Raw genomic sequence first — 12,009 nt, forward strand, 5'->3', positions numbered from 1 at the left:
TATCCAAGATAATTGTGTGTACAAACACTCTTAACTGTAGGTATATCGGTGGACCTTATTGCAAAAGGCATAAGAGCCCGTACCATGAGTCACTGACAGTGCCAAAACTGACATTTACGCTATCGAGAACGTAATTTATTTTCTATACATCTCGTTTGCACTAATATGCGAGTACGAGCGAGATGTATAGAAAGTAAATTACGTTCTCGACGACGTTTATGTCAGTGACAAAACTGACAAACTGGTGGTAGCCGTACAGGTCCAGTTAACAGTGGGGCGATGGCACGTGCAGGTTTTTTCGCATTTTGTAATGTTTTTACTGTATTTTTATTTTTGATAAATAGAACCAACAACTATACATGAGATTATATTATTGTAAGATATTAGAAAATAAATAAGCCAATGTACGCTCTCGCGTAGCAAAGTAATATTTTGAGTAGGTGCTGATCACAGATATAGGAAGGAATTATATGCTATTATATGCTCTGAGGTGCTGATCTTTTCAAAATGTATATAACTTCCCTTACCAAAACCAGTAATGAAACAACATAGATGCGGCAACAGTAATTACAAAAGGAAAACAAACTAATCCCAAGGATTATAACACAGACGGCTTCAAAGAGACGCATCCATTTGCTAAATTCGTTTTTCCATTACTCAAATTGGAGGGGTTAACTTTTGTATGGTAAGTGCGTGACGTATCTGTTGTAGGTATGCATCTACATTTCTTTATGTCTGGTCTGGTACGATTGATTTGAAACTTAGCAACGATATTATTTGCAGATTAGACTCGATTTTGTACGCGTAGAAGTGATTATACTTATTATGTACCTACTTACTGAAAAAACAAATATTTCATCTTTTCTTACAGTACGAGTTCCTGGATAAAAATAAAAATACGTTAATCTAGATTGTAATAAAAATATAATTTTATTGAAACTCAATATACCTATTGTGCAATTAGAATTTAGTATCGTTTAGGTATATTTTAGGTTTTTGTAAGTTTTTGACTTTTATTTAATGTTAGTGTTTAAGTTTACTGCGCAATTTATGTATGAGTCAATTAGAATTGATTTTAGAAGTGGCCTAAGGTTAGTTTTGTATATACCGTAAATTTAACTAATGTCATATAAATAAAAAAGGCTTTTCCATCGTCTCAAGTTTTTTGAAGAGAGAAAACAAGAAGACGGACACAAATGGGGTAAAGGTACCTATAACTTCACCCTATCAAGTATAAGTACATCCCACCAATAACCCCAGTAATAGACGGGGGCAAAATAACATATGCGGTGCTTTACCTAATGTCTCAGACAAGCCTGAGTGGCTAAATGGGACCGTTACCTGTCTATTGTTAATGTGAATGTGTATTTGTATGGATTTAAGGTGGTTGCATCTTAGGAAGATATGTGTTTGTGTGCCAATGAGTTCTTCCGAACTTTTGTACTACTAAATAATTTCATCATGATCTAATTGTAACTAACATCACTTGAACGTTGAGGTTCGCGTCGCTACAAAAAAAATAAAAAAATAAAATTAACATTTGTTTTTGTTTTTACCAAAAATGACTCAATAATATATTGTTTATGAATGAAGTTTTAACTACTGTAAACAAACAAAAATTGTAGGGACCTCCTTAATACACTCGGTAACAATGAAAAAGGAACATCTGATAGAAACTCAGATCTCTGATAAAACGTAGATTCTGCAGAACCCAAACAAAAGAATTAAAACTCCATTGTCAAGCAAAGCCCATACATTTTTAAACCAAGATCTTGCGGCTTCCAACTAGAAAATTCGAAAATGGAACACAAAAACTGAACACACCGTTGGAAGCGGGCCAATGGCGGCCATAACGGAATTAATTACCGGCAGATGGCGCTGATCGCCAGGTGTATATCATGTGAGACATGGCCAACATTTGGGAAATATTGGGAAAGTTTCCTATTTATTTATTTACGTAAAAACATGATTTTAAGGATATGGTGTGGAATTATTAATTAATTAATTGCTCTAGCTTAATCGTAAATTGTGAAATTTATTGTGAATAGACGCCGTCGATGAACAATGGTTAATTATGGACATTATGGTACCTATAAGTTATTAGGTTTTTTAATGATTAGTTTTACGTTTGTTTTGTTGATATTTTCGCCTCACCCCGTTTTTTGTCTATTCGTATACGTCACGTATCCACGTTGAAATTCTAATAATATGTCTTCTTTTTTGGTTTGTAAAATAAATATATAATTTTTTAAGCAGCTGAAACTTTTTTCGGGATAATTCACTCTTTATAATTCTGGTTTTTTGGGGTATAGGTATATCATCTTTTTCTATAAAATAAAATTGAAAAGCTGTCGTTAGATGCGCTAAAACTCGAAAACGGCTGGACCGATTTGGTTAATTTAGATACTGAATTATTTGTAGAAGTCCAGGGAAGGTTTAAACGGTGAGAAAATAGTGAATAATATATAATAAAAATGAAAAGCTGTCGTTAGACGCGCTAAAACTCGAAAACGGCTGGGCAATATGTACTTACATATTGTAAATAGTTTTAATACCTCTTTGTGAACCCACTATTGACAAATAAATGATCAATCAATCAATCCGATTTGGTTAATTTAGATACTGAATTATTTGTAGAAGTCCAGGAAGGTTTAAACGGTGAGAAAATATTGAAAAATTCAGAGAAAGATAGTTTAAAACAAACAAGGATAAGGGGCCCGATTCGGATTTCGTAATAGACATCTATTAGATATCTTTTAGACATCGCCAAGATACGATAACGATATGTTTAAGATCTAACCTGTCAAATTTGACATTTCCGCGATTCTGGAGATACTCTTGAACGATTTCCACAAGATATTACTTAGAGATCTAATTCACATCTAATAGATATCTAACACGATTTATAGTAAAAGTGACATTGGTTGCCCGAATTGCGCTGCAAAAGAGAACTAGTTGAAATCTAAACTATAACGTATCTTAATGGATCTATTACGTGTCGTCTCTTGTGAATATCTTGAAGTTCGAATACGGCAGAAGGATACTTCCACAATGATGACTTCTGGATGCAAACATTCAACCTGTCTCGCTGCCTTTTTCTGTCAAGGACCTTCACTTCTATTTGCCGTCTACATTTACAATTCTCGCAGGAAATCTGAAAGCCCTGTGACGTAAATAAAGTATATCCCTATTAGGGAATAATGTGAACCTCTAAAAGGGCTCTCTAGACGGAAGGGGTCTCAGTCGTTGAACTTTAAAGTCTGAGCTGAAACTTAAAGTCTGTCTACTGTCTTAATTGAGTGACGTGTTTTAGTGACTGGAAGAAATTGCGTTAAAAGCGTTTTAGAGTGAAAGATCAAAAATTTTGTCTATTAAACTTTTTTTTTATCTTTTCGCTACAGCATTCTGACGAATTTAGCTGGATGTCGTATTTGTGATACAACGTAACACTTTTATTTATATTTCAACCATAGACAGAGATAATTATACTGTCCTTGTCATACTCTAGTACTAAAAGAAAGGGATGAGTACTTATTGTTTTTTTCTTGCTGACTGACAAGTTGTGTTTGACAGACTATATTAGTAAATGAAGAATATCTAGTGTCTTTGCCCATAAGGCTGTGTCAAGAGGGATTTTGTGCTAACTAAGCATAATAGTTTCATGCTTTTAGTAATAGGTAGGTACCGTAAGTTTTACATAGTATGAGGATAAAGGGGAAAAGCATAACAGTCCATTATTAGGAGCATTAGTTTAAATCATGTTAGAAAAGTAGCATATACTCGACCGACACAACACAAATGAATCACTGTGGTAATTGGAATATATCGACCATATTTTCGCCCCATGAGAATAAACGACAATATTTCCACACATCCGTTGAAAATTTGCATTCTCACTGATCCGCCATGCGTGTAACCTTTAACGACACCCTAGGGCATGCAAATGCAATCAATCACGCAGATAACTGTCATTTACAAAAAATGTCATTTAATAGATTGCCGGCCTGTCTGCGCTTTGCCCGCTTTAGGGTTGCCAGAGACTAATTTCACAAGTACCTACTGCTTTTTGAATTTTAGACCGTCCCCAGGCCATCAAATCTGTTAAAATTCACTAGGTATGTTAAAACCATGGAGGTTCGTAAAAAAACAGTATTCAACGTTGATTGTAGCGAAAATGGCTCAATGTTTATTCCGGGATTGCTCCGAAATGAAAATCTACTTTTTTATGAAAACCTCTAAAAAAATACAAAGAACAGTTGTATATTGAAGCCACGGTAAAGGCAAGTAGCTAATTACGTATTTGTCTGATTTTCTATTTTCTCCACATTGTAACCATGCAATCTCTGTGTCTCATATGCAGACGATAGACGCATAGAGATGTTGTGAATAACATGTTTTGCTACACCCTTTCCTGGGTTCATAGATGTAGGTGGGTTCATACTGGAATTACTGGTATGTAAATAAAGATCTCTATCTCTATTTCTCCATCAACTTTCATTGGCCTGCCCCACTCTTGGACGAAGAACCGAAATTCCCGACATGTTCTGTTTAAAATAATTTCATTATGTATATTCCCGATATGTCACGAAAAATCCTAACGGCTGGTAACCCCGCCGCGTTAGATTAAAACATCGATCAGCCGATACGTTCTGAATAATTCACTAGAAGGGATGCTCGTCATGTGTGCTCAAAAATTCATTCACCTTTAATTAATGCGTTTGTATCGGTAGAGGTTAGAGATTGTGATTTATTTAATTTGCCTTATTTCGTAGGAAACTGAGTATTTCACCAAAGTGCCGTGGGTTGTGGGTTCAAATCCAGCGAGCGGCACGAACTTTTTCTTATGCTTTTTTCTGCCGTGTTCTTCAAGTGCCCGAGGTTCAAATCCCACGACAGGACAAACTTTCTGCATTTTTATTTTTATTATTTAAGTATATACTTTTTCTATTCTTCTGACTTGTTATAAACAGCCGCAGCAGCAGCAGTATAATGTCTCTCACATGTGCAAAATGCAGCGAAGATCTTCAAAATAAGTATCTCTTGACAATCTTACGATACGAAAAACAAAAGCTATCGCAGCGCTTGATGCGGTCAAGAGTGGCCAAGTCGGCGGCTGTGTTTCTGTCAAAATCTTACGCGTCAATTATTTTGTTCACGCATTTTACTAAAATCACAATTACGTTTACGAAAAAATGGGTAACGATAGTTGTTGTATTCTAAATTGCAATACCTAATAGACGAAGTCATTGTAAATTTAATTGATTTCCAACACCGAGTTGGAAATTGGTCCAACCAGAATTTAAAGTGAAACTGAGTGAGTGATTTTTAATGACACAGGCAGGAGACGTCGTTAGAAAGAGTTACCCATCTAAAACGCTCATTGCTTAAAAGAAACTATTACCTAGGTAAGTATAAGTTTTATCCCTATCTTTTGCAATCGCCGACCAGAGGTTAAAATGATGATGAAGCAGAATTGTGGACAACGGACTGTCATTTGGTTTATAATTAAGTATAAAACAAAATATTCAGAACATATTTTTTTTATAAAACGTCTTTATTTTATTTGGTGGATTGAAAAGACTAAATCATGAACGCTTTGTACCTATAAGTACATTAACTTAAACTTATACATGTCTACCTCACATATCCTTCCCAAGGGGCGTTATAAAATTATAATTGGAACTGCACCTTAATGTATCCTTAGGTTGCGCCTAAATTGTTTTTGAAAGTTCAAGGCGAAGGTTTAGGGGATTCTTCATAAAGTTACTTAAGCCGGGATATACGGTTTGTTATTTAATGGGGGAGATAGGTGGAAAAATAAATTTGTGTTGAAAATCTATTGCAGTTACGATACAGTAAATAGAAAAAAAAATGATCCTTAAATTTTATCACCAAGTTGGTTCAATATGTGTTTGCAAGAGTTGAGTTTTGAACGTTATTGAAGCGTTGATAGGATTTGACACTAATTAGGGTTCCGTAGCCAAATGGCAAAAAACGGAACCCTTATAGATTCGTCATGTCTGTCTGTCTGTCTGTCTGTCCGTCTGTCTGTCTGTCCGTCTGTCCGTCTGTCCGTCTGTCCGTCTGTCCGTCTGTCTGTCCGTCCGTATGTCACAGCCACTTTTCTCCGAAACTATAAGAACTATACTGTTGAAACTTGGTAAGTAGATGTATTCTGTGAACCGCATTAAGATTTTCACACAAAAATAGAAAAAAAACAATAAATTTTTGGGGTTCCCCATACTTCGAACTGAAACTCAAAATTTTTTTTTTCATCAAACCCATACGTGTGGGGTTAATAGGTCTTCAAAAATGATATTGAGGTTTCTAATATACTTTTTTTCTAAACTGAATAGTTTGCGCGAGAGACACTTCCAAAGTGGTAAAATGTGTCCCCCCCCCCCCTGTAACTTCTAAAATAAGAGAATGATAAAACTAAAAAAAAATATATGATGTACAATTGTACATTACCATGTAAACTTCCACCGAAAATTGGTTTGAACGAGATCTAGTAAGTAGTTTTTTTTATACGTCATAAATCGCCTAAATACGGAACCCTTCATGGGCGAGTCCGACTCGCACTTGGCCGCTTTTTTTAGTAACTTTCTTAATATTAATATTAATTTAATATTAATTAATATTAATTTCGTTAATTTCGTAATATCAAGAGACGTCAAAACTTGCCAAACAATCGCAGTTTACGAGAGATATATTTTTAAGCATAGGTACGTATGTTGACATGTTAAGTTGCCTGTAAAAAATATTGATAATATGGTTGGTAAATTGAAAAAATATATAGTCAAATCAACACTATTACTACAAATGAAATGGAATGATAGTGGAAAACTTCATTTGTTTCCAGATATCGGATACGATCCAAAGAAGCTTACTGTAGAACTAAACCTAGAATTTATGAGGACAATCACTATGGCTAATAACATTATTTGTAAATGCAAATCACTCCGACCTATTAAGCCGAACTAACTGCAGCCAAGTTCGGAAGTTTAAACGATGGTCGTGTTAGATGCATACTAATTTAGATAAGAATAAGTAAACTCACTGGAAAGTTGTAACAAGTGTTGTGGATTAGTCAATTACGAGTCTTAAAGCTTCGAGAGTCAAGACTTAAGTTCTTGATATTATATTTTAATTACCTATAAATTTTAAAAATTAATGACGTTTAATACATGAACGAATAGCAGTTTATTTTGAATCAAATAACACTAGCACACAAGAACTGACCAAACGCACACTAAACACCGTAGGTACATGCATGTACATTTCTTTTTCAGCAACCGTTTTTTTTTATGTTACATTCAGTCGTTTCATGTTTTTCTAATGGCGCGTACAAGTACTTCTACCACTTATTACAAGAGAAGCTTTTATTCGTTATCGAAGTCATAGAAGCTAAAAACATAGCCTTTCAATGATTTTTATCAATTGATATTAAACTCTATCCAATCCAGATAAAGTCGGTTGTCGCAGATGTAAGGTTTGTGAAATATCCAGTTCACGTATCTAGCCACTCTCTGCTCGAAGAGTGGATGAATTAATGCGTACACGTTACTGGGTTCTGAGTCTGAGGACTGCAGAAAGTATATATACCGACTCTAGTATTTAGATTGTTAGAACTTGAAGAATACTTGATTGAATGCATCGATACCATATCTGAGACGACATGAACGAAATGTAACCTATTCGGCCGGCCTTCTATATGTAAATACTACGGTTTATAATCTGTGTATTAGTGTGCCATCTCGGCCACTGATTCCTTTATTAATATTAATAGCTAGTCTGCACTTTACAGGAAGCCATTTTCAGTCTGCGGCGCCTTTAGTAAAAACTGTCTTGGCATGCATTTGCAGAGAATTATGAAGTGGCTAGGATTTATATACCCACTTTGCAATGTATTATATGGGTATGTATTCTCTTTGAAATCCTGCAGAGTTAATGAATTGCTAATGTCAAAGAAATGTTTTTACCGCTGTTGCATAATCAGATTTTTAGATAAAACTCTCTAGCGTTTTTGACGTTCTTTTGTTTCTCTACTGTATATTCATTAAGTACCTAGGTACTTACCTCTACATGTATTGGCCTGCTAGGTACCTACTATAAATTATTTAAGGTCAGGTGGGGGTAAGGTAAGAGCAAATTAGTTTATTTTTCCCAGGGCAACGGAAACCGATGTGGAGAGTCCTTCTACGTAAGTATTTTTAAGTTAATTTTATTCGTTATGCAGCAGTTGTATTTTTAGAATTATCATTTAATTTCGTTTTTAATATTTTTAAATATGTATTGTTTATTTTCCCTACAAGTGTTTTACTTGCCCCATCGATACTCTTAGACTCTTACCCTATCTAAACTTTGGCCTATCTAGAAAATCCTAACCCAACAAATTAAAACTGCTTTTTTTACCTCAGCATAAAGAAACATCATTAATGTTATTGGACTTTAATAATTAAATATTTCAAACTCATCATATTATACAAAAACGACACCTATAGGTCTAATGACTTTATGCTGACTGGGAGTCCTATTTAAGCGTCCAATGTTTTTTTTTTATATCTGTATGTCATCTTTTCTACATGTAATATGTTGTGGCGTTAAATAAATGTATTTTCTTTCTTTCTTTCTGATAATTTATTCCTATATTTTTCGTTTCAATGTATGTTAAAAAAGTTTAACCACTTGCAAATTGCGGTTTCGGTGGGACACACTTTTCCCAAATTTTAACAAGATATTCCCCCCAGTGTATATTTATACCTCGTTTTCCCTAAAAGATTAAACTGTAAACGTATACGAACAAATAAAAAGTTTCGAGGTTTCCCTGATAAGGGTGAACCGCAAGTGTTGAAGATTTGTTCAAATTGAAATGTGATCCCTCAGCTTCGGGAGAATATTATCTGTGGAAACTTTTGAAAACTTTGAAAAAGGTATCGAATATTGAAGAAAGATTTTTTCTAAAAGTGTTTGTGGAGCTCTTGAAGTTTTCTTATTAAATGTTGTTTTGGGTTTTTGCTTGCTTTAAAAGTATAGAGGGTCCAAGGTTGCTCGTAGATATAATCGAAACCTTCTATTGTCACTTCAGTTTAGCCGTTTAGGATTTTTTTTGAATATGCAGGTACTTAGATCGGTGTTTTAGGGCGTAAATTGCTGAATTTATTTTTAAGCGGCTACCTTACTTCTAAACAAGACATACCTAAATGACCATCACAACAACTGCACACGGCACAGACTTCGTGTTGCACAGAGTGTCATATTAGTAGGTATAAAAAAGTGTTTTAATTTTATATCATTGCCTTATCAATGTTATCATAAGATAATTTTAATATCGAAACAAAAATTGCAAACAGTGCCACCTACCTTATCCCCATCGAACTTCTCAGTTGGCTCGTCATATATCCGCTCTCGTTTCTCTCTCGACCCGCGCCTCGCCACCGGCGTCTGCGGGGGCGACACTAGCGCCACACTGTTCCTAGCGCTCCCTGACGGGGACTTTATGAACTCAATCTTCCCTCCTTCAACGCAAATGTTCGGTGTTAGTGGGTACATTGGCGATATAGCTACGTTCGTGTTAGCTAGATGGTTGTAACTGTAGTCCTCTAGAGGGAGCGCTTTAGGTTTTCTTTTATAAGTCGAGTCGTAGGCGAGGACTTGGGTTTTTTCTTCAGGATGGACTTGGCGAACCTTTCCGGGGGGGCGGTCGGGGGGCTCGGGGGATATGCTGCCTTCTGCTTCGGGGCTTTCATTTCTGTCGGCGTTTGATGTTCTGCAACAAAAAAAGAAATAAGTAAATTAGGTAACCTCTAGTTACCAGCTCCATTAAGATGCGGCCGTAGGTAAAGGTAATACCAATAGCTTACTTCTACAACATTGGAACAAGAAGCCCTATAAGTATTTATTCGAAAGATTTTTGACTAGCTCAGATCTGATCTGATGGCTTATTGTAGACGTATATATGTAGGTACCAAAGAGAATAGAGTGTTTCAAATTCTCTTTGTGTATACTGTATTTGTCACTGTACCTACTGTATTTTTCAAAATCCCTTTATTCTCAATCTATGTATCTATCTAGGTTGGTAATGGAGATAATTCAAGAGAATCAATATTAGTGGCGGAGAGTCCATACATTCCATACATTCCATACAATACAACTCGATCCCCACACGACAAGTCTAATTTGTGATTTGAGATAACCGATAGGACGGCGCCGTAGTCATGTACACATACAATTGTCTACAGTCTCACGCTAACTAACAAAACAAACGTGTACAGAATACAAACATTTTGAGGATTTCTTTGATAACTTACAAAAATGCTCTAGAACTTTATCACAATAAAAACAAGCCTCACATCTCTACTCCGACTTTGAATGGGATTTAGTAATTGAGTATGAACAGGTTCTAAGTAGCGTACATTAGTGTTATCAGAGAGATCTGGCTACTGTTATGAGTTTCCTTATCTAGCAACCTGTTGACAAATGTATTAAGGTAGCTGCTTGGTGGAAAAAACTGTTTGTTACGAAGTTTTCATTGGGTTTTTTTAAGAAAGGTTTACTATGCTGCATACAAGATTCCTGCCTGGATAACAATTTAATTAATATAACATTAACGTAATTTACAATAAAACTTTTGTTGAGATCCTTATCTGCTTTACACTACCTAGGTTTTAAATATCTCCCAAGCCAATACTAAAAGTAATTTGTGTGGAGTCTGTGCGGAAAGAGAAGAGTCGTGGAATGTATGGGGCCCAATACATTCCACAACTCTTCTCTTTCCGAACAGACTGTACCTATTTTCTTTTCTAATTCAGAATGTTTTAGGACAGCAGTGGCAATGAGGCTTGAATTTTAATAAAAATGTCGGGCAACAACAATAAAAACTATTTCTTTATTGAACAACAAGATATGTATAAAGTAACAATAAAGTAACCTAAATAAAACTACCTAAGTACATAACTAAAACTACTAGGTACTTAAAAAAGGAAAACTAAAAATTCTCATATCTAAAGAGGGCCCCTGGGGCATAGTACCAAAGATACTGGCAGCATTTCCTCGCTGAATTGCAATGCCTATTCGTTGAGCGAGGATGCTGCCAGCTCTTTTTCCCCAGTGACCTTAACTAGCCGTACTAAAAACTTTTTTTTAACTTCAACCTCCTCTTCAGCTGTAAACCAAGTTTACTTAGGCACTTAATTCTAATTAGATCCTAGTAAGTGCTTAGCATAAACAAGAGCTATAAACGTTGGCTTACACTTATATTTATAGTCCTTATCATTAAGTTATCACCTGCGAGTAAAACTTAAGCTCCGACTATTTACTTATTACTACAGTGTACGAACTAAAAGTAAAGTTACAAAAATATGACCATACATATTTTTGAATATATCGATGTCGATTTTCGACGATATCTCACGTCCGTTCAAGATTTCGATCGGGCAACCGGCAAATTCGGATTCAGCGGGGTCCAATTAGGTTAGAAAACCCGGTTGCCGAAACGTACAGCTTGGCAAAAAAGAGTAGAAATTAAAAAGTGACAACACTGTAGTGTCATTCCGTTTTATTATACAAATTGGTTTGAAAGGGACGACAATGTTGCCACTTTTTTATTTCTACTCTTTTTTGCCAAGCTGTAATATTATTTGAGAGCGATTTTGTAATTTTATTTCTAGACTACTTATTATACTGTAGGTAGTGTTAATTTCATTCGATAGCGTGACGTGACGTACGCGTTTGCGTTAAGTCTCAGTTTGTATGGGATTTTAAATAGCGGCGCCAAGCGGGACGTTTTGATCACTCTAAATCCCATACAAAATAAGACTTCACCCAAACAGTTATCAATGGGTCTCACCCGCGCTAATAGATACATATACGGACAAGTAAGTACAAACGAAATGCATGATATCCGAATCAGTTAAATGTCATCCTGACGTCTGTGTATGTTCGAATTGTCCTGTATGCCATTGTTACTCTTAGCCCTTCTACCGATACGATTCCAAAGGTCGTCTATCG

At 35.5% G+C, this 12,009-nt stretch overlaps 2 protein-coding genes across 5 annotated transcripts in view; both read right to left on the bottom strand.

Moving 5' to 3' along the window:
* LOC134648992 (uncharacterized) overlaps positions 1–12,009 on the bottom strand; it is a 561,268-nt gene that overhangs the window by 380,848 nt on the left and 168,411 nt on the right. For all 4 annotated transcript variants that reach the window (XM_063503669.1, XM_063503670.1, XM_063503668.1 and 1 more), the window contains exon 2: positions 9,364–9,769. In XM_063503669.1, the coding sequence (XP_063359739.1) occupies positions 9,364–9,769 (406 nt within the window). The remainder of the gene's footprint in view (positions 1–9,363; positions 9,770–12,009) is intronic.
* The window catches only part of LOC134648995 (23 kDa integral membrane protein-like), a 349,619-nt gene that overhangs the window by 132,860 nt on the left and 204,750 nt on the right, over positions 1–12,009 (bottom strand). The window lies entirely within an intron of this gene.

The sequence above is a fragment of the Cydia amplana genome, chromosome 6 (assembly GCF_948474715.1).
Source record: "Cydia amplana chromosome 6, ilCydAmpl1.1, whole genome shotgun sequence".
NCBI classification, from domain to species: domain Eukaryota; kingdom Metazoa; phylum Arthropoda; class Insecta; order Lepidoptera; family Tortricidae; genus Cydia; species Cydia amplana.